The sequence below is a fragment of the Penicillium manginii genome (genome assembly GCF_028828005.1).
Source record: "Penicillium manginii strain IBT 31320 chromosome Unknown utg000008l:1.0-3226943.0:1.0-3228205.0, whole genome shotgun sequence".
NCBI classification, from domain to species: domain Eukaryota; kingdom Fungi; phylum Ascomycota; class Eurotiomycetes; order Eurotiales; family Aspergillaceae; genus Penicillium; species Penicillium manginii.
This window is the reverse complement of record NW_026643109.1, coordinates 2971675-2993661: the sequence shown is the minus strand read 5'-3', so window position 1 is coordinate 2993661 and position 21987 is coordinate 2971675. Positions and strand designations below refer to the sequence as shown.

The 21987-nt window shown below is 49.4% G+C and overlaps 8 protein-coding genes across 8 annotated transcripts; 3 read left to right on the top strand and 5 right to left on the bottom strand.

The window, feature by feature from the left end:
• Window positions 1-701: 701 nt before the first annotated feature.
• Window positions 702-2417, top strand: N7533_011706 (transposase; the record flags this gene model as incomplete). Its single annotated transcript, XM_057108356.1, has 1 exon — window positions 702-2417. One exon carries the CDS (start codon window positions 702-704, stop codon window positions 2415-2417), a length of 1716 nt encoding a protein of 571 aa, XP_056955734.1.
• A 2136-nt stretch (window positions 2418-4553) lies between these two features.
• On the bottom strand, window positions 4554-5352 carry N7533_011705 (uncharacterized protein; the record flags this gene model as incomplete). The annotated part of the gene is made up of 2 exons (XM_057108355.1): window positions 4554-5233; window positions 5292-5352. 2 exons carry the CDS (start codon window positions 5350-5352, stop codon window positions 4554-4556), a joined length of 741 nt encoding a protein of 246 aa, XP_056955733.1.
• A 6893-nt stretch (window positions 5353-12245) lies between these two features.
• N7533_011704 (uncharacterized protein) lies at window positions 12246-13308 on the bottom strand (the record flags this gene model as incomplete). The annotated part of the gene is made up of 2 exons (XM_057108354.1): window positions 12246-12630; window positions 12701-13308. The coding sequence occupies 2 exons, from the start codon at window positions 13306-13308 to the stop codon at window positions 12246-12248; spliced, it is 993 nt and encodes a 330-aa protein (XP_056955732.1).
• N7533_011703 (uncharacterized protein) lies at window positions 13309-13914 on the bottom strand (the record flags this gene model as incomplete). The annotated part of the gene is made up of 1 exon (XM_057108353.1): window positions 13309-13914. One exon carries the CDS (start codon window positions 13912-13914, stop codon window positions 13309-13311), a length of 606 nt encoding a protein of 201 aa, XP_056955731.1.
• Window positions 13915-14506: 592 nt separating this feature from the next.
• On the bottom strand, window positions 14507-15769 carry N7533_011702 (uncharacterized protein; the record flags this gene model as incomplete). The annotated part of the gene is made up of 4 exons (XM_057108352.1): window positions 14507-14648; window positions 14740-15062; window positions 15096-15452; window positions 15485-15769. The coding sequence occupies 4 exons, from the start codon at window positions 15767-15769 to the stop codon at window positions 14507-14509; spliced, it is 1107 nt and encodes a 368-aa protein (XP_056955730.1).
• A 418-nt stretch (window positions 15770-16187) lies between these two features.
• On the bottom strand, window positions 16188-17294 carry N7533_011701 (alkene reductase; the record flags this gene model as incomplete). Its single annotated transcript, XM_057108351.1, has 1 exon — window positions 16188-17294. One exon carries the CDS (start codon window positions 17292-17294, stop codon window positions 16188-16190), a length of 1107 nt encoding a protein of 368 aa, XP_056955729.1.
• Window positions 17295-17821: 527 nt separating this feature from the next.
• Window positions 17822-18694, top strand: N7533_011700 (SDR family oxidoreductase; the record flags this gene model as incomplete). Its single annotated transcript, XM_057108350.1, has 3 exons — window positions 17822-18240; window positions 18300-18456; window positions 18509-18694. The coding sequence occupies 3 exons, from the start codon at window positions 17822-17824 to the stop codon at window positions 18692-18694; spliced, it is 762 nt and encodes a 253-aa protein (XP_056955728.1).
• A 1299-nt stretch (window positions 18695-19993) lies between these two features.
• On the top strand, window positions 19994-21744 carry N7533_011699 (uncharacterized protein; the record flags this gene model as incomplete). Its single annotated transcript, XM_057108349.1, has 4 exons — window positions 19994-20176; window positions 20354-20453; window positions 20565-20839; window positions 21274-21744. The coding sequence occupies 4 exons, from the start codon at window positions 19994-19996 to the stop codon at window positions 21742-21744; spliced, it is 1029 nt and encodes a 342-aa protein (XP_056955727.1).
• Between the last annotated feature and the right edge of the window lie 243 nt (window positions 21745-21987).

The window sequence follows — 21987 nt, the reverse complement described above, 5'->3', positions numbered from 1 at the left end:
CCCCATCTCACAACAGAGTTTCTTGTACAGCGAGCCAGTCATTAGTTCGATTACGTTTTTTAAGAACAAACCTCTGCGGTCAGCCGCGTCTTTGCAAAGGCATTACCCACATCAATCTCCTGGGAACGAAGCGGATGCGGGTGGGTACTACTCGGAGATATAAGCCAATTAGTGCCATCAATGGCCCACATGCTCACAAGTCGTCTTTGAAATTATTGGTTAATAATTGGCCTTGGCTCCCAGGAGCCTGTGGGTCGTAAATATTGATGCGATCATTGGATACCACTAATAGAGTGGAGGGATAATGAGCCAATCGGTGCCATGAATGATTCACATGTACCACAAAGCCCCAGTAGAGATAATTGGTCCAAATTTCGCTATGAGCTCCTGGGAGCCTGAACCTACCATTACACCTACCATAATTGAAGGACCAGAACTGGAAGCCGAATTTGGAAGCAGTGCGAGCCATAATACGATTTGCAATCACCACGGGCCGACTCGACGCCGCTTAACCGTGTCGACCAACGAAGATTAATCTTAACCCACCCCAACCCCAGTCTAACCCCTAGTCGTGGCGTTCCGAGCGTACTGGCCACCATCACCGCCTTCGCGGTGATGGTGGCCCACGTCCACATAGAATTAACGTCCATATCGAATTTTTTTGCAATTCCACCTATTTTGCACGCTTACCATCCACCACTATGCCTAAATTTGATGAAATTCGCGAATCTCGCGTAATTAAAGCTTGCGCTGCTGCTCGTGCTGTCAAAAAACCCAATATCAAGCGTATTGCACGCGAATTTGACGTGCCTTATGGGGTGCTCCACGGGCGCATCAAATACGGAAGAACGTCACTTTGTGGCCGCAATCCTACCAATATGGCGTTGACGAAGGCTCAGGATCGTGCATTGCAGGACTGGGTTGACTATATGCAGCGTCATTATATGCCATTGACGCCTGCAATGGTGGAAGCATACGCTAATCGCTTGATTACGTGTGCTAAAAAACCTCGATCACCAGTTTCACATATGTGGGCATATCGTTTTATAGAACGGTTACCACCACATAAAAAACTTGCCCCAGTACGACAAAAAGTTAAGGATGTCAAGCGTATTGGTGCTGAAGAAGCTGGAGTTCTTGAACTGTGGTATAACAATCTCGCAAGGGTTACCAAAACCCTTCCGCCGCACTTAGTATTCAACTTTGATGAATGTGGCTTTCAACCTGGTAAGGGAAAGCCTCAGAATGTCATAAGTGGTACAGAATACCGTTCAGATCTGCCCGAGGCAGAGCATTCAGAAAATATTACAGCACTTGAATGTATTGCTGCAGATGGCTCTTCAATTCCTCCACTCTATATTTTCAAAGGATCAACTTTCCAGGAAGATTGGTTTTATGCATCTGAACAATTACCTGAGGGTACGATAACCAGTGTCTCTAAAAATGGATGGATTAATGATGATCTTGCTCTTGAATGGTTAAATCATTTTCAGAAGCATACAATTGATCGAGTCCGCCCAGGTGAGAAGAGGTTATTATTGTTTGATGGTCATGGGTCACATAAAACTGAGGAATTTATCACACGATGCCTCAATTGGGATATTATACCCTTTTGTTTCTTAGCTCATTCAACTCATATCTGTCAACCGCTTGATGGGAAGCCTTTTCTTGCACTGAAGCAACATTTCAAGAAGGAAAATAATGAGTTATCCTTCTGGGGACGTGAGCCCGCAGGCAAATCTGAATTCTTACGTGTTATTACAAATGTTCGGCGAGATGCCTGGGGAAGTCGGCGTATTCTTCGTGATGGCTTCAAGGAACGTGGGATATATCCGACCGATGGTACTGCAATTGTTAAGGCTCTAGAGAAGGAGATGCCTATATTTGATGATCTGGTTATACCCGATTATGCTATACATGGGGAAAAAACACCACCACCAGAGTTTCCCTCATCCTCTAGTGTTGAAGCTACGCCTCCTAAAAGCATGGAAAAACGCTTGAAAAATTACGCCAAATGCGCAAATATCCCAGGGATTCAACCAAAACACCAGCGCAATATTGATCGAATATTTCAATATGCTGAGATTGACGCCGAACGCGCTACAATTGCTTCTGATACTGTTGCCAAAATGGCAGCCATACGCACGCCATTACAACGTCGAAAAAGTAAGCGTCAGATTAAGCCACTATCGCAGAATGGGATACTCAGTATTAAAGATGCCAATCGCAGTATTGCTACGAGCGCGTTAAAACGCGAGAGAACTGCTAAAACGAAGCTCCGCAACGCATACAAAAAGCAGTACGGCCGATCGCCACCACCATCTCCAAAACCATTAATTTTGCCGTCAAATGATGCAGAATTGGCAAATTTACCAGATAGTGCCCTATTTAGTATAGATACTACGCCGTTGCGTTGATATATTAGGTATAATTGCAATAAAATTCGATTTGGACGTTAATTCTATGTGGACGTGGGCCACCCATACCGCTGAAGGCGGTATGGGTGGCCAGTACGCTCGGAATGCCACGACTACCATCTACCTTGTGCCAGAGACGGTAGACGTGCTTCAATTGCTGAGGATAGGATGTTGAACACTTGGAGAAATTCCTTCAAGCAATTCTACTAACTAAACACCAACCCACAAGGACCAGCTAGGATATTAGTACCTGAGATGACATACACTGAAAGGAATCTTGTATGGGCTCCAAGGAGGCACAGCAGTAGCTAAAGCATGTAAATTTAGATCAGTGATAGTTGCCCCTTCTGCTCAGTCCACGGGCGTTAATGAATTGTGTGTGTGTGTGTGTGTGTGTGTGTGTGTGTGTATCAAATAATGGGCCCCCACGATGGGTCGTGGGCCTAATAAAAATCCCAAAGCCCATCGTAGACCCTCCACCCAACTAGGGTGACCCTCTGAGGTGACCTTGGACCTGAGTGCCAGGCCTACTAATTTGGGCTACCTACGCCTTGGAGTGTTACTGCACAACCACCGCAGCAAAACCCAATAGTAAGGACATTCCTTGCTGATTTATCTCTTGTGGAAACCGCATGCCCACAGCAGGCACAAAGACCTACGCTGACTGCTTAGGATGCCATTTTGTGGAAGTAATGTCTTCAATATTAATTAACCTCAAGTTCTCAAGATAAAGTGTGCGCAAAAATACTTACAATGAGATTGATATCTCAATTTAAGATGATACAACAAGATAGTTGTAAGAAGCAAACTGATATATGTTGTGAAGATAAACTAAATTGCACAAATCCTTTGATGCAGTGGAGGGGCGTGGGTAATGGAAAAGGACTTTTCGAAGGTATATGACAGTTGCATGGAGTAGGACGGAAAAATTATTCGAACAACTGCAGTGAGACTCCCGAAGTCGAGCGGGTGGGAGTTATATAACTATCAGTAGGCATGAGCATTAGGGTAAGTTGGGCCAAAGTTTCAAAATCGCCTTGGAAGACCCAAACGAAGAAAGGACGGTTAGTTAAGTCGTTTGCTATGTACGCAAGAAGACTGAAACCCTTACTGAAGTACATTTTACAGATTATAGAAAAATTCTCTGAGCCATCAGGATGCCAAGAACGAAAAGATCTGTGTCGACCTGGCCGACATATTTAGTCGTCGATTAGCTGCCATGGAATTTCACGTGAAAGATTTGCACAAGGAGATCATGGCGATGAGAAGGAACGGATTGGGGGAATTACCATCCGATTAGCTCAGCAAAAGGGTTTCGGTCGTCGATCGTGATCTTAGCCACTCGTGCTGTGTCATTTGCTCGCTACTGCTTGTCAGTAGCCGGTCATTGCCATTTCTGCAACTGATAAACACGTTTGGAATGCAAATGGATTGATTTTCCTAGGTTGGCAATGACATAGCCTGCGTAAGTTAGTTAGGTCTAAGGTCCATGACGGATAAAGTTCGACGGCTCCGATCTCGCTTTATCCCATCTCTCGTTCTTAATTTAGTTTACTAAATTAGTCGGAACCATGGATGGTCAAAGGCCAAACAATGCATTCTTGTGGGCTTCAGTGTGGAGTCAGGCTCCAGGGCCTTCAGGTCGATCTAATTGTTTCTTCAAAAACGACACCTTTGTTCTAGAAAATTACTGCTGTTGAGTAGATGCGTCAATTATGTCCCAAGAAAGATTGGGTTCACCCGGTCATTGAGAATGAAATGAAGACTAATAGTATGATCTCGACACGCCCTCCGTGGCTCGGTCTGATGCTTTGAATATCGTACAAATATAACCTTAAGCAAGGACTGTTGCCTGGGAAACAGAAGGGTAGGCCCGAGTGTTACGAGATTTGGAGCCATGGAACCAAGTTAGGACAACAGTACTGCTCATAGTGCTCTCCAATCGGAGCTACTCGTTAGCGAAGATCAAAAAAGAAATATGATTTGATCAGAAGAGTAAGCAAAGTTTTATCATTCATGCATTGGTGGAAATAACCTTTCATGTCCTTCGAAATGTCAACATATAAAGGATGGCTGATACTGATTGGCCGAGAATGGCACTTGCGAGGACAAAAATATTGCTAAGGTTTGGCCGAATTAAGAAGGTAGCTCACTCACAGGCCTGACAGGTTTGCCATCAAGCTCAGGTCTCAAGTCTGTCCCTCCAACTTCCGTTGGTATCGATACTGGGACCGAGTCTTGTTGAGGTTCTCGAATTCTTTCGCGACGATGGAGTCGATGAAGCAAAATTAAAAATCCAACAATTACGGCTGTACCGATAGAAACGCCTATTCCAGTCCCGATCTTACCTCCTCGGCTCAGTCCGCCTCTTTTTGTCTCATTGGCTGCTTCTTGCGCTTGGGCTGAGTCCGTGGGTAATCCAGAGGTTTGATCGATCGTTTGGCTAGCGATCTGGACTGTAGAGATTGTGGATGTGTAATTCGTTACAGCTGTTGCTGAAATGATTGAAAGCGTGCTGCGAGGATCGGATGAAAAAGACGCCCTCAGGCCATTTACTCCGAAAATCTCATTGTCAAACAAGAAATTGAGACCGTAAGACTCTGCCACAAACACTGCAGTTTTAATCTTATATGCGCCGCGAGTAATGTTGAGGTTATATCCCACGGTTGTAATACTCGTATGAGCACCCTGGAATTGAAGAAATTGAATGGAGAGGGGCCTTGCAATATCGTCGGTTGAATTATACGACCATGTGGTATCAATACCATTGAAGATGCTCACAACATCTCCATCATTAGGCCAGGTGACTTTGAATGCTGCGTGACTGCGATTTCAGCGAGTTATGAATGCTTTCAGAAATAGGGGTATTCTTACCAGAGACATGGAAGGCCAGTGAAATGAGGACATAAGACCTCACTATCGACAAGTTCATCATATTGGCAATTCCACCATAACGTCGTAGATGTGAGCTATCAATTGGCAGAGAGCTCAGAAAAGCGAGCTTGAATTCATGATCAAGTGTGGGAGGCCTGGGTCAGAAAGGGGCTAAACTATCAGTTATTCTTGGGAGATGAACCACTGTTGACAACCAAAGAAGCGAATCAGCGAAAAGTCAGAAGAGATAGTCGCCCATTCCACGTAATTTTCATTCTGTAACAAAAAGTACGTTACTTCTATTTCGTCCAGCTGACTGTAAACATTGGAGCCATTTTCCCCCTTGATTTAAATTCTAGACAGGGATAGAGCATGAGATACTGTGGCACGTCTTTGGTAGCAGTGGAAAATTCCCATTCAGTGGGTCTCAGTGGATCACCAAGCTGCTATTCCAACCCGTGCCGAACTTTGACCAGCAAACTGATAGCTTGCAATGGATCAAATACATACAGTGGTAGTAGTAGTAGTAGTAGTAGTAGTAGATTTCATTTACACTGACCCCTCGCAAAGCGATATGCAGTATACGACAACTATATATCTGAGTGTGTACATTTAGAATGATCCACTTCCTGACAGGAACTTAGAGCCTCGTCACGGCCTATCCTGGCCCATTGCCGCTTCCGTTGTTAGGCTGCCCTCATGGCGCACGACTGCGGAACCGCTGTGACGCCTCGGCGAAGTCCAATACGGCCTGAACCGTCTTCGCCCTTGAGACGTTGTCTGGTCTACCTTTCTCACCTTCGGTTGAGCCTCCCAGCAGACTCGACACGCTGTTGCACGCGTCCCCGGTTTTTTTCCTCAATTCACCCCGCAGCTCTTGCAGGTTTGGACAGTGCAGCAACACGTGGCTGATCGTCTCTTGCGCGCCGCACTCGCACAAATCATCTTCGCGGAAGCCGAACCTCTTCGCGTAGGTGGATAACCAGTTGTGGCCCGTGCGTAGTTGCGTCAGCAGGTATGCGCGATTCCTGGGTAAGTTCCCATAGAGCTTTCTCGTGTACCGCGCCGGTAGGTCGCTGTCAATCTTTCGTAAGTGAGCACCTTTGGTGCTAACTTTCCACTCCTGTTCCCATTGAGCATGAATTTTGCTGCGTATGAACGCGTTCGCCCTCGATAGTAGCAGCCGGAAGGAATGGGTTTTACCCGGTTGCGCGGCTTCCTTGGCGAGTTCATCTGCCGCATCATTCCCGGCATTCTCACAATGTCCTGGGATCCACTGGAGGCAGAGTCTGATGTTCTTTGCTTGAACCTCGGAGGCTGCCTGGGTGATCGCATGGACGATTCGCTGTCCCGATTTGTTGCTTGGGTTCCGGATTGCTTGCAGCGCCGATCTGCTGTCGCTTAAGATTGTTGCCGTCCCGTGTGTTCCCCCCAGCGATCCCAGTCTGTCTATGCGTTGGTGGGCCAGCTTGAATACCATATCGACCGCGTAAAGGATGCCGATGAGCTCTGCGATGTGGACCGACCAGCGTTCCATCGGACCCACTTGGATCTGTTGGGCTTCTAACACTTCTCCATTGTCGTTGAGTGTGACGATGGCCGCTCCTAGATGCTCCTCACGCCCGGAGGCGTCCGAGTAGACCACAATATCAGACGTGTCTTTTGCGGACTCTGCTCTTCCTCTCGCCATTTCCCGGTCGTGCTCCAGTTCGATGTCTGTGAAGGAGTCCGCTCGCCAGCGCGGCAGCGGGCGTGGGTCGATCGTTTCTAACTCATTAAGCCTGTCGACTTCCATGGTTTTTAACGCTTCCGCAAAGGGGAAGCGTGCGTAGGATCCCACGTTGTTTCTACGATTCTGGGCACGCGCCAGTGCGCCCCAAATGGGGTGGTCCCGGGGTAGAGTATGTAGTCTCGCTATGGTGCGCTGCGCTCGGTGGCGAAGACGGAGATGCGTGGGAAGTATATGGGCTTCCACTTCTAGCGCTGATGTTGCTACTGTTCGGAAAGCGGATAGGATCCGGATCAACACGCTTCTTTGGACTGTATTCAATTGACGCAGGTGAGTTTTGTCCCGAAGCGGGTCATGCCAGACCGTCGATGCATAGTCCACGATGGGCGTGACACAGGTTTGGTAGAGCTGACGCATTTGCTCTGGGCGCAAGTGTCGTAATCCACTCAGAGCGAGAGTCGTTTTGGTGGCGCGTTTGATGGCTTGCTGGACGTGTTCCTTCCAGCGGAGTCCCTGGTCGAACACCACACCCAACAGTTTGGCTGTTGGTGACGGCTTGATGTCGGTTCCATCGAAGCTGACCTTTCCTCTCAAGTGCTCTCCCTTCTTTCTGGTGATGTGGATGAGCTCGGTCTTCTCCGCTGCGAAAGAGGATCCGGTTTGTCGCGCCCATTCCTCAATGCGAGGGACATCCTCGGACTGTATTTTGGCTAGGTTCTCCTCGGTCGAGTGGCCCACTCGCCACCGGAAGTAGTCGTCGATAAATGCCGATGCACCTCCGTGTGAGTCGACGGGCTGGTCGACCAGGTCGGCGTTAAAGAATGCAAACAAGATGGGGGAAAGTGGTGATCCTTGCGCTAGACCAGCATTCACCAGCAGTGCAGTCTTAGTGCGGAAGTCGTCGGACCCAATGTTGGCGTGCCGGTCGCTCATAAAGCTTGCAATCCATTTTCTGGCCACAATCGGGATCCGTCTCGCCTGCAGAGACGCCTCCAGGCTCGCCTTATTAACTCCGTTGAAGGCGCCTTTGAGGTCGAAGGCGACCAGGGTCACCACCTTGTGCTTGTACCAGGCTTTGTCGATCGCACTAGACAGCACCAGTAGGGCTTGCTCGGTGTTCCTACCCGGCCGTCCGCCAAACTGGCTGTTCGGTAGCAGGCCGTGCTTCTCCGCAAGATAGGACAACCGTCGGGCCATCACTGCCTCTAGGAGCTTGCCGAGCGTGTTGAGAAGTGTGATTGGGCGGTAGGCACCGGGTGACGAGTAATCCGGCTTGCCTGGTTTCCGTAGGACGATGATTTTTGCGCTTCTCCACTGTCTCGGATGGTGCCCTAGCTCTACACACGCTGTGAAGATGCTAACAATAAAGGCCTTTAGATGCCTCCAAAGCTTCTTCCAAACCAGCATCGGTAAGGTATCTTCCCCGGGCGCTGTATTCCCTTTGGCTGCTTTCAGTGATCGCTCAATCTCCGATTCAGTGATCGGGTGCCACGGGAGTTCCGTCTCCGGTGTGGTAGGTGGGCTGAACTCGGGTGTATTCATGGCGGGGAAGAACGCATCCAGGAATACCTTCGCTTTGTCTTCGTTTTGGGTGCACTCCTCCGAACCCACTCGCAGTGCTGGGACGCAATCCCATGTCTCTCGGGGCTTCATGTATGTCGCAGCCTTCCAGAGCTTCCCTTCACCCGCTTCGTCTAGAAACTGCTTCCAGTGTGAGGACTTGGCTTTCTCGATGGTCCGCGTCCACGCTCGTCGTTTCTGCTGCATAGCTTGGAAGGCAGCCGTAGTGCTAGCGTGGTCTCTTCCCAGCCCGGCGCAGCTTGCCTGCCACCTCCTACGCAGTTGGTTGACTTCGACTTGTTGGACCTTAAGATCTGGAGTGAACCATCGCTTGGAGTATGGCGTGGGGCGTGTGTCAGGTGTGAACCGGTCGACCGCCTGGGCCGTCGCCGATGTGAGGTTTTCCACTACCCGGTCGGGTGTTGGCCGGGTCTTGATCTGCTTCCCTGGGCTCATCTGTCGGGCTACTTCCTCGCCGATTCTGGCCCAGTCCGCGCGCTCATACGCCTTCCTTGCTTTGGCGTTTGGCCTGCTCTGGGGTTGAAGGTTCCATTCTGAATAGGTGGCACGGTGGTCGGATCCGTAGTTTTCGTGATACAGATGGCATTTGACAAGCAAGTCCGGGCTATCTGTCGCCGTCTGGTCAATGGTCGAGTTTTGTCCCGGGTTGTTGAGTGCCCAGTAAGTCGCCGTCCCTCGAGGGAGACAACTGTGGAGGTTGTGGGCTTGGAAGAAATCGATCAGGTCGCTGGCGTCTTCAATGAATCTGGGAGCGATATAGTTGTTGCCCCACATTGGATGGTGTCGGTTGAAATCACCAGAAACAATGATGCTAGTCGCGCGCTGCTCATTTTGTGTCGCGGTTGTGATGGAGTTTTGTATCGCCGTAAGGGTTGGCAATGCTGACGAGTCATCGCCCGTGAAAAGTGGTACTGGAGGTATGTAGATGGAAAATACCAGCGTTTGGGAGTCGGCTGTCCAGATCCTGATGGCCGCGACATCTGGGTGGTCACACGGTAGTTGACGGTGCGATGAGGTAGAAATTCTTCGATTGACGTAGAGCAAGCTGCGAAACCGAACGGCGTCGGTCTGAGTCGTAGGTCGGTATAAACGCCAGGCGCTGTGGTTGACATGCGTGCGGTAGGTGGTAATATATGGCTCCTGGATCAGCAGAACGTCCAGCTCTAGGCTCTGGGGATCATTGATCAGCGCCTCCATTCTCGGTCCCGATTTCATCATGTTCAACTGTAGGATGCGGAGATTCTTCTCTAGCATCTGCTAGGGTTGGAGGTCGATGGTGTTGGGCACTCTCGATCGCCCTAGGGTGTTCACGGCTGCAATCCAGGCATCGGGCTCTCACTCCAGGCGGGCATCGCTCCCGCTCGTGTTGTCCTGCGCAGTGTCCGCATCGTGGTGTTTCCTTGCATGACCACGCTAGGTGACCGAACCGTTGGCACCGGAAGCACCGCTTCTTCTTGATTTCGCGTCGTTCAACACTGGTGATGAGTTGTCCGCTGACAAGGAACCCTTTTCGAAGCATATAGTCCACCCCCTCTTGGGAATCGAACCAGATTCCCAGCGACGCGAACTTCCCCAGAGCCTTATCCTTCGCTTTCATCCAAGCTAGTTCCTCGATGTGGAAGCTGTGATCCGCTAGGTCGTTATCCGCGATGATTTTCTCCGCCGCCTGGGCGGCCCCTGTCTCAATATCAAATTCCTCGGTGGGGGTCCGGTGTACGACGACCCCGAATCGTGGCTTCACTAGCCTCGTGTTGTTGCCCAGCTTGTGTAGCCACTCCGTATTGCTACGGGCCATCTCGGCTGACTCCGTGTTCTTGAATCGAATGATGTAGCCGGTTTTGGTAGTGCCAATGCCGGCTACTTGGGCGTCTTGGGTCGCGGTGTCGCTCTGCAACGCGGTACGAATATGACTGTTGGCGGCATCGATAGAGAGATATCGTCCGAACGTGTTTCCATCGCTGTTATCGTTGTCTCGTGGGTCCACAAAAGTCCTCTGGGTGCTGATCCGGACGCAATCCTGGTCTCTCTCGGGTCGTTGGGGGTTCACTAGGGAGGTGCTACTGCCGCCCTCCACCGCGACGGCGGCCCAGGTCTTGGTTGCTGTCGCCGGAGGGTTGCTCTCGATTTGTGTCCGCAGCGCCTTCACCTCATCGTGTAGCTTCTCGTTCTGTTCCTGGAGGACATGCTGGTTGTGCTTGACCTCCTGGAGTTCCTGTTGGGTTGCTGCGATGGTCGCGGTTTGGTGGTGGATGACGTCCTTTAGTGTGCCGATCAGTTTCCACACCTCCTTGGTGGTGATTCGACCGGCTGGATCCGAAGGACCGAAGGCATCTCCACTCCGGGTTCGCTTCCGGTTCTCGACGGTGGTCCTGGCTGCGAGATCTTCCCTAGTGAAGCCGTTGGTGGTTTCTTGAGTGTTTGTGGGAGGGCTCTCGGGCCCTCCCGCGTGTGGGTCTGCCATCGGTCAGGGGTTAGTTCCCGCTCGGTACACAACGTCGCAGTTTTATATCGCCGTAATGTCAACCACAACGCAGTCTCTCGAGTCGACAAGGTCCCTCAATTGGTACCCAAATACATACAGTAGTTTAAACCCTAAGAACCTACAAGCTATTATACGGTGCTGGTAAATATGATAGATCAGATCGGAGAGCGGTGGTGCCCCGAAAACCCTAACCCCTGGGAAGGAGCGGCCCGGTCGCACCCTATCAACAAAACCCTAGATTTTGACCTGCGCCAAGATCGCCCAGAAACGGCTCGAAAGTTCCCGAAACTGACAGGACTTCTAAATCAACTATCAACCGGTAGCTAGTGTATTTCAGGAGGAGATCGATCTACCGGTGCGCGAACGGCTGTGGCGTGAAATCAAACCGGATGCGCCGTGCTGGGGGGGGGGGGTGGGGGCCATACTGGCGCCAACCCTAGGAAAGCGGATGCGGCGCATCCCGTTTACCCCCGTGGGATAGGCCACCCGCGTAGGAAAACGGTAGACAGCGCAGGAACATCATTATGGCCCGAGTATGCTCCCACGTGATAAAATGGCGGTCATTGATGCTATAGACAGTCTCAAACCCCACATAGAACTTGTTGATATTCTAGTGGAACCAAAAGAGAAGGGTCGGGGTAGGGAGAGAGTAAAACGGCTCAACTTCTGATGGAACCCCTGGAAGTGGCCTGTTGTGGAGATTGCGCTCTCGAAGCTCCTGGTCGATCGAATAGAACAGGCGGAGTGAGACGCGATGTTCCTCACGAAGCCCGAAGACTTTTATGTATGATCCTTACAAGGCAGCATGGCATCTCTGCTTCATATTCAGATAAGCCCGTATTAACGCGATAGGGTCATGGCTGAGACCACCTCTGACGTGCTGCCATGTCTTGCGTAGCTGGGGATCGAGTGCCAAGGTTTCCAGGGCCGGGTTGGAAAATGGGTACACATCCCGCGCTGCAAAAACCTCCTTCACACTTGAATAGAGCTGCGTGTAGAGAAAACCCGCCTGCCGCTGTGGGGAAGATCGACGCGTTTCCAATGTGAGGCTGCCAGTATCGTGGAGCAGGCTGGTCGGATAAAACTGCTGCTTTGGACGCAAGGATCCAGGAGGATGCTGCTGCCCGATCCAATCCGCATACGATTCAAGGCAGCATCGTCGTTAGAGGATGGTCTGTGGCACTAGTAGGTTTATACGGGGCTCTGTGTCCGAACGGTACCTCGATGCGTGAAGTCCCACACCACCAACCCGTGAGGGCCCAGTAGGACACGTCTCTTTCCCGATGTCGACGTAGAATTGATCGGAGAGATGAGAGTCATCGATCGTGTTACCCCAATGCTGGGCAAACTCCTGCATCATACCATCCCACGTGTTGGCTTTGGTCAACGTCTTCAAGTTTTTGCCTTGGACGAGGATAGTCACGCCCGAGAATTGCTGAAGTCCAGTATTCTCGATGGTCTCTAGAATACTTGCCCACACAAGCGCGAGTGTATTTGGTGGGAGAAAAATAGAATAGAAGCTGCTGCCGAGCGACTGGGTCCACTCGCTGCGAGCGCATCTCAACTCCCCGGGCCATAGCGTTCATCCGGCTGTGATCAAAGCTAGCAGGATAATACTGGACAAGGGAGCCGTCATAGTGCCGGTAGAGTGCCGGCAGAAGAACCTGGTCCATCCAAATACGAAAGTCTTCATCCCGGAGACGGCTGGACTGCTGGTCCTCGCGATACAGTCGTGGAAACAGGAAGTAAAGAGATATATCCTCAAAACCGACCAACCGCCCAAAGGTATAATGTGGGATCTTATGCACTGGCCGCCGGACGTGGTGAGGGCGGCCGTCACTATCAACATATTGAAGCGGAAGGGGGTCAAGATGTAGACTTAAGTGAAGATCAGACACAGGCATCTGAGTTGAGTTCCACCGCACTCCAAGTTTAGCCACTGCTAGGCTGTACGCAAATCCTACGATACTATCGATATCAAATGTTACCGCGGTCGGGCGTTCTGGCTCATGGTCGGCAGCAAGGCAGAGGTGCACTGGACCAGCGTCAGGCATGGCTAAATTGATCCCAGTATAGATCTCCCGTTTTCGGTCTGCGCTGGTCTGTCCCGCTAGGTTGTCCTCACGTTTAGCCATTGTCGCGGCACTCAAGACATCTAGATATCCACCATCTGCCTGAAGCCGTTCCATATACTCTCCTAGCCCAAGATGCTCTGTATGCTGCATTTAATGCTCACTCTCCTGTTGCGTATGACACTGGTGACAGCAGCCATGGTGGTGTTGGAGTTGGTCAGTAAGAAGTCGGGCAAGGTCGTGAGAATTACTAGCTAGGTTGGCTATAAGGATTTCTGAGTCCCCAGGGTCTGGTTCCGTAAATGATTCAGTCGCCTGGACCAGACTTTCCGTCATCCTTGGTAATTGGCTGACTGTGTTCGCGTCGTTTTCTGTATTTTCAAGTGGGGCCATGATACCAGGCTCGTCAACCACATCATGTACGCCTTCTGCTGTTGGTTCATTACCTTGTAGGACATCAGGAGTCGATAGTTCCCATGGTCCTAAGGCTGGGCTGAGAGGGGGAAGAAGCTGCTCAAGCTCAGTAGCAATAGAGGGTACCCCTGGAGGGAAGGAGATTGATGGAGTTTCACTGGTATCAGTGTATAGAGGCGTCTCTATGGAGTAGTACTGATCAAATTGTTGGGCGCGTTGAGCAGCGCGGGTAGCCTGACGCTTCTCCCGCTGTTGGGCTATCTTGGACGCTTTTCTCTCTTGAACAGATCCATATTTTTGACGTTGGCCTCTTGGCCGAAAAGGATCACAGGCTAGTGTTGCCATAATAATGTAAGTAGAGCTTGATCATAAGCCCGAACCGAACAGAAGAGTGAAGAGGAGGATTGCTTTCTAGAAACCCAAAATAGGGGTCGTAAAAGGTGTTACCACTATCTTCAGATCTATCACATTAAGGGGATTGCTTTGCGTTTAACTTAAAGGGGTTTAGTTTTGAAGACAACTTCCTAAAAGGGTTTAGTGTCGAGCGGAAAGAGTGGTCAAATACCACTAAGACGCTTTTGGGTGGGATGTTCATCGTCCGCCCAATTCCCCACGTATTCGTGTGGTATTCGGTGTAGACTCGGAGTATGGTGTCGTAACACACCGAAACTAGATGATACAGACTCTCACGAGTGTTCAACCACTCTGATCTTTAATCAATCAATCATATGTTTCTATGGGACATGTTCAGTACTAGCCAGTACATCAATTCCTTATCCTGACATTTAGTTTTGAGGACAACTCGGGACTTTTTGATTACATAATCTATTTCGGTCATCCCGGCCAAAAATGCCAGAATTCAATGCAATATATTTCGTCGAGCACGTAAATAATATAAATTTTACAAACGGTTAAAGGACTGCAAATATCAATTGTACTAACCCTCAAAGTCTGAGCCTTCTAAAATACTGTGGTGGTTGAAGGCGAGGTCGAGTTGACCGTACTGGTATAAACTTAGAGGTATCTCGAGCTTGATTGAATAGTTCCTCCGATTCTTCCTTGTCCTGCTAAATTGCGCCCTTTGTCAGAAGAGAAGACCATCTTTTTTCATAAATAGCCACTTACCTCAATCAAATTTCAAGCTTTTGCATCACTTGGATACCATCTGACACGCTTCCCAAGATACTAAGGGCTTCAAGCCAGTGAAGAAACTTCTGCTGTAGAAACGTATCCACGCGACCCTTGTCATAAATGCTTAGCTCGGGAGCTCTATAACGCTTGCTCCCTTGCAGATGGTCTACCCAGTAGAAACACGCGTATTCTGCTGCTGCTAGTGGATTTGGGCTAGGTTTGCAGATATCCTTCGCAGGTAGTCCAGGTAATTTGATTTTGAAGATATAATGTTGAAGTGCCTTGAACATAACTTCGAGGGAACGTGAGAAAATCATATAGTGCTCATCTCCGATACCTTTAGGAAATACATTTACAGCTTCCTAGAGTAGAAAATCCTTTGCAGACTAATAGACAAATGTTATAGTATCTTCGCGTAACGTCAGAAATGAGCCACAAACTGCGATAATCTCGGAGAGGAATTCCTGCTCATAACAGTCGTCATCTGGCACTTCAATGAGTGAACTTAGTTCGCTAACCGTAATAGGTCGAAAAACTGTTGACATAATAGCTAGTATCTGCTTGCAAAGCTCGGCATCTAATGACCGGCGAACCTGATCAATCATTCGGCTATACAGAGCATTCAGTCCGGGAGGGAATGCTTCTAGCATATTGATAGCGTGCCTTGATGGTGTTCCATCAAGGTTTTGGCAGACCACAAAGCTACCCATAGAAAAGTATCTTGAGAGTTTAGCAACAAATGATGGCAAATCCTATCACAGATTCTGTCTTTATATCTTTTAACCTTTGCTAAAGCATCAACCTTGTGTTGATTGAATATATTCACAGCTTCGGACACGGATACATCATTTAGCTCTAATGGGATGGGAGCTACTTGGGTTGCAATATCAAGACGCTCGGTAATTTCAGGCCAATTTCGGCTAGAGACAATCCAATTTATCTGTCTGTGGACCGATGACTCCTGGACAATCAAATCTAGAAGGGAATGAAGCTTATATGTACACTGATCTAGAGCATCAATTACCAAATAAGTCATCTGCAAGGTCTTGTCTTTTAGAGAGTGTAACATTATGGGGTCATCTAGCGCCGGCCAGCCTTTTCATGACTTCACTACGCACTTCTGGACGGGCAAGGAAGCCTACTGGCCAGCCAATTACTTTCAAAGTTATTAAATAACTGTTAATTTTATAAATTTTTTCCTATTTCTCAAAAGTATTATCTGTATTTTTGACTGTATTTATATTTATATTTAACAGCTATAGTACAAAGAATATAGCGTATTCCTCATAAATTATGCTTCAAAACTAGCCCCACTCTCACGGGCCATCCGCAGCGAATGTCCCACTGTCTAGTAAAGTTCAGAAATAAGACAATAGGTGCAATGAAATACAGAGTTCTTCACATATCCAATTAGTCGGCTATAATTGAGATTGAAATCAAATGCGTTAGGCAAGACCCGTGTCCAGGAGCATTTAACCTGAGTTGAATCAAGCTGCAATCTGCACAGCCTTGGTAAATTCAGCGCTAAACTCCCAATCATTATACCCCTTTGGGTCTTTAGGAAGATATAACACATTTCTGTCGTGTGGCACGAGAGCCACATTCTCTTTGATTCGGAATGGCAGATCCGGGTTCGAGGTAAACGGCCGACCAAACGCAACAATCACATCGTGATCCTTGTACTTGTGATCCACTGCCTCCCTCGCCAATTCAGGCTCATATCCACCAGCTACCATCACTGACCCAGCACCCCGATACGCATCCAAGAAAAAGTGCAACTCATCGGTGGTTTCAATAATCTCACTACCTTCAAGTCGGCCCTCAACCAAATGCACATACGCCAGCTTCAAGGGAGCTAGCTCGCGCGCCAAATACGCAAATTGCGGCTGCGGGTCCTTCATCTTCATACCCTGAAATTTGCTGTAAGGGCTGAAGCGGATAGCTGTACGGTCCGCGCCAACAGCGTCGGCGACGGCGCGGGTCACCTCAAGCGCAAAGCGGGCACGGTTCTCGACACTGCCACCCCACTGATCAGTTCGCTTGTTGGTGACATCCTGTATGAACTGGTCAATGAGGTAGCCATTGGCGCCGTGAATCTCAACACCATCGAAGCCCGCAGCAATAGCATTGCGAGCGGCCTGCACAAAGTGATGGATGTATGACTGGATTTCGTCCTCGTTTAGGGGACGTGGGGATGGCGCCTCTGAAGAGGTTGGTACATCACTAGGAGCGACGAGGTCGAAGCCGGAGGCTTTGAGCATGTCAGCGCTCGCTACACGGCCCAGCGCCCAAAGCTGCATGTAGATGTAAGAGCCTTTCGCGTGCACAGCGTCCGCGACTTCCTTCCAGGCGGTAACTTGGGCGTCGTTCCAGATACCGGGCACGTTGGCATAACCGCCTGCTTGAGGAGTAATGATGGTTCCTTCGGTAACGAGGAGAGTTCCTGGCACGGAAGCACGCTGGGCGTAGTACTCCGTGACGATAGGGAGAGGGACATGGTGATCATTGACGCGAAAGCGGGTCATGGGGGCCATGGCAATGCGGTTAGAAAGCTCCATGCCTCCAACGCGCAAAGGGGTGAAAAGCCTGGTCATAATGGGTGAAGTGATTGCTAGAAAGTATTGCTGTCTACTAATGGAGTGGAAATTCCAATTAATCAAGAAAGGGCTGCATTGAAGTGATAAAGTTAAGTGAAAAGTAATATCAAGAAAGTAAAAGAAAGGACAAGAATCTCATAGTCCTATAGACCTTGTCAATCTCAAGATAACGAACCCCGAGAGATTGATTTATAATGAGTAATTTGTCATCGGCAGCTAGGGTGATTAGGGTCATGTGGAGCTCGGGGTTAACGGGATTTGGGGTTAACGGGATCCCCCGAGGAACAGGAAATTTTTCGGTTCGCCCTGGATGATCCCACAGGACCCAATAGGACCCTATCCCATATAGGTCTAGGTGTAGGGGCTTCTTGGCCGCTGGATCCCTCCACTCCCACCAAAGCCCATTAATCATTTCAACTTTGAAACGAACAATCTGAGGTTCAAGGTCAAAGTCTTTCAAACATAACTACGCACTTAGCACTGCTATATATTCAGCACATTTGATTACATACTGCCCACATATCATGTCTTCATACTTGGTGACAGGAGCCGGACGAGGCCTCGGCCTCGAGTTCGTCCGACAACTCAGCCAGCAGCCCGCAGAGAAGGTCTCTATCGTCTTTGCCGCAATCCGCGGCTCGCCCAGCAAAGCACTCCAAACGCTCGCAGATGAATCAAACGGTCGCGTCATAGTTCTTCACATGGCAGTGTCGAACAAGAGCAGCATTACCACGGCAGTGGAGCAGGTAAAGGACAAACTTGCCGACCGGGGTCTGGACGTCCTCATCAACAACGCGGGCATCATGCCCGCCACCCCGGAGGGCATTGCCGCCATGGACAACCTGCTGGAGGTAATCCAAGTCAATGTCGAAACTGTTCAAGACGTCACATCTGCTTTCCTCCCATTAATAAAAAAAGGAAACCAGAAGAAAGTCTTAAACTTGTAAGTTTGATTACTCCTTAATCATACAGACAATTATCCTTAACTAGATATATTTATAGGGGTTCGAGTGTAGGCGCCATTTCGAATACTCGCAAGTTTGCCCAGGCAACGTATCCTGCATACAAGATTTCTAAGGCTGCATTAAACAGTCTAACTGCGCAGTATGCTATCCAGTATGAGGAAGAGGGATTTGCGTTCTTCGCGGTTTGTCCTGGTGTACGTTTCTCAAGTTTATATTATCTTTAACTTCTACTAACTTTGGACAAAGTGGGTTAAAACTGACATGGGAAGCCAATGGGCGCAACTTGAAGTTGACACCAGTATCAAGGCAATCCTTGATATTCTAGACAAGCATGCAGTGGAAATCAATGGAAAGTTCCTGAAACTTCTCATCCCGGGGATGGAAAACGTTGAGGGTCTCCACCAGTATGATGGAGCTGAGATCCCGTGGTAGGGCGTTTGAGATAGACTGAAGGACAAATGCATATATATACTTTATTGTATTCAACCACTAAATCATTGGTATCAAGTTCGGAATTGCCGGTGTTAGATGTTCCCACTCTGAATAGAAGGCAGAAAATTCCGCACTCAGTAGGTAGAGTATGAGCTATCAACATATAGAGATATTCCGTCGTCAAAAGGACATTTCCTAGCTCAACTTAAATCCTTTCCAATCCGGCACAATAGCGTCTTGAATTACTTGCCGATATATAGGGATCCCATCAGCAAACTTAAGAGGCTCGCGCTGTTCCCCAGGTAAATTAAGGCTAAGCGTGTGTCAGCATGATACACATAGAAGACGGAAAGGCTTAACTTACCCCAAATAGCAGCTCCGTTCGATATTGTCGCGAAGCCTCATAGCATGAATAGCAAACACTTTCGCCTTCCATTCGCGCTCTGACTGTTGGGTAGGATCAATCCGGGTGTGTCCCTCGTCTCTCATCTTCCTCATCACAGAGACAATCCAATCTGCCTGCGACTCGGCAACAACCGGTCCATTGGCATACGCCGAAGGTAAGAATGGTCCTTAAGTATAGAATAAATTTGGGAATTCCGAAACCGCCATGCCCAAATACGCATGTGTCCCGTCGCTCCATCGTTCCTGAAGTGTAAGTCCTCCAAGCCTAGTGATATCTATATCCTTGAATCCACCCGTGGCAGCATCGAAGCCCGTCGCTAGGGCGAAATCTTCTGCTCCGTGAACAGTCACATCCGCAAGGACGATGTCATTGCATACAAGACGCGTGACTGGGTTGCTTCTAATGTCCACGAGAGTAACTTTTGGCTTATCCATCATTTCATAGTATTTTTGCTCGAGTGAAGCCGCTTAGCGGCGAAGGAATGTGGCGGTTTTGCCGGAGCGAGTATCTCAGCTTTGGCGGCATCCGTCATGTGCTCGTGAGTCTTTCGTCGCCAGAACTGATACATCTCGCCTTTCATCAACAATGGAAATTCCAGCTTCAACCAAAACGCGACAAGGCTTTGACCGTGCTCCGGTCGTATGGTTTTTCCACAGCGACGGTGAGTGGCGTAATATGTTATGGGATACCCAAGTGGGCGTTTGGTTGTTATTGATTTGGAGGACGTGGAATGATTGAAGCGGCCTCGGGCTCTTGAATAAACTTCAGGAAACACAGGGTATGGTTTTCGCGTCGAGACAGGAAAATAAAGACAAAGGCTCCTATCAAACTCAACTGCTGTCTTCACATAACGGCCCTGATCTTTCAGATATCTGAATTACGCAACTCCTACCATGGCCGACCCGTTTAAGGTCCGGACTTTGAAACGCAATAACGTCAAAGGTCTTGACCTCAACGCGGCCCTAAGCTCGCTGCGTCCGAGGGCGATGCTCAGGTCCCTGGAGGCATCGGGAACAGCGAGAGCAGCAGTACAGACACCCTCGAGATTGGCTTGGAGTTCCGCCTCGATCTTCGCAGTGAGGACTTGGTCTCGTTGAAGGAACTCGGGGCTGGGAAATGAGGATACCGTGTCTAAGTTGATGCACGTATCCACCAAGGTGGTGGTGGCTTGAAAGGTACGTAAAAATCTTCTGGTTTGCTCTTTCATTTGCTCTTTATCAATCAATGCTGATTTCGCATTCCCTCCGCATTAGATTATCCGTGTCGAGGCCAAAGAAAACGTGCGGAAACAGATTCTACGAGAACTCCGAGTGGGACATGACTGCAACTGTCCCAATATTGTCATCTTTTACGGTGCATTCCAGAATGAAGGGAGAGATATTGTGCTGTGAATGGAATACATGGATCTCGGGTAATTCAATCGGCGGGGAAATCGGTGAGGACATAGTTAACATGCCACGATAGCTCTTGATCGCGTTTCCGAAGATTTCGGTCCTGTGCGAGTCGATATAGTAGAAAAAATCACCGAGTCTGTCCTGGTTGGTGTTGTCTACCTCTACGAGGCCCACCGCATCATGCACCGTGATATGGAACCCTCCAATATTTTGGTCAACTCCCGCGGCAACATCAAGCTTGGTGATTTCGGTGTCGCTACTGAGACCGTCGACTCCTTTGCCGATACATTTGTTGGCACTTCCACCTACATGGCCCCCGAGCGAATTCAGGACGGAGCCTACACGGTTCGTTCCGACGTGTGGAGAGTGTGGGCCTGACAGTCACGGAGCTAGCTATTGGATGGAAAGTTCCCAAATCGTCCACGAAACAGCGCCCAAGCTGCCCAATAACGATGCTTTCCCACCTATTCTGCCTAAATTTTTTTGGCAAGTGTTTATTGAAGAAAGCTGAAGAGCGGTCGACGCCACGTGAACTATATGTAAGTTGAACTTTTTGACGGCAAAATCAAACAGTTCCAAACTCCCAGGATAAGGACGCTCCTTGCAAGTCGCTACGCGGACGCCCGTTGACCTTGGGGGTTGGGCACTATGAAAGACCAACACAACCGCAAGACCTATCTCGGGCCACCAGCACCAAAATCGCTCCGTGACGCCCAGACACCAACCTCGAACTCAGCCTCATCTCCTGTCGTAGGCCCACATCAGCGACAATTTGCAAGCACCCTCCTATCAGCAAGTCAAGCCACACTCCGCAGCAGTCACCATATACCTCAAACTCAGGCGACATTTCTCTAAAGATTGCCAACGATTTTTCCAACTCCCCATCCTATAATTCTCAGGCCCAGCCCCAGCCTCAGTTCTCTCCCTATTACTCATCGTCTCGCTCCACGCATTCTCCGCCCCCTCCCTCCCTGGAGCACCTCTTACTGGAAACCAACGATGACGACGATATCCGCTCCGGTCACCGCCAGATGCGCCAGCACCTCGGTGATCCCACTTCTGCGGTTGATGCCCCATCCCGCCCATTCATGAGTCGATGCTCCGCGAGCTCCAACAACACCAATTCCCGCACAAACCTGCACTCCGCGATGTTGCCCTTACGCACCGCTTCCCCTAATGGACCACCTCCTCTCCCGCCTGTTTCAGCAGGCGGAAACTGGCGTAGTCAACCAGGTGCCACGTCTCGGTAAGGTGATTGATCAAAGATTGATGTGCTCAAGTATGATTTATTGTCATTTCCTTCACCCCTTTCTACATATCATGTCTACGTCCATCCCTCTGTGGATAATACAGCCTTCGAGAGTTGACTGTATAGCTTCATGTATCCCCTCTGAAATAAAAACAACTCAATCAATCTCGCTGAGCTCCAAAAGCAACCAGTAACGTGGTCAACTACCGAGTGGGCCACACCACCGAGTGGGCCACCTATTCCC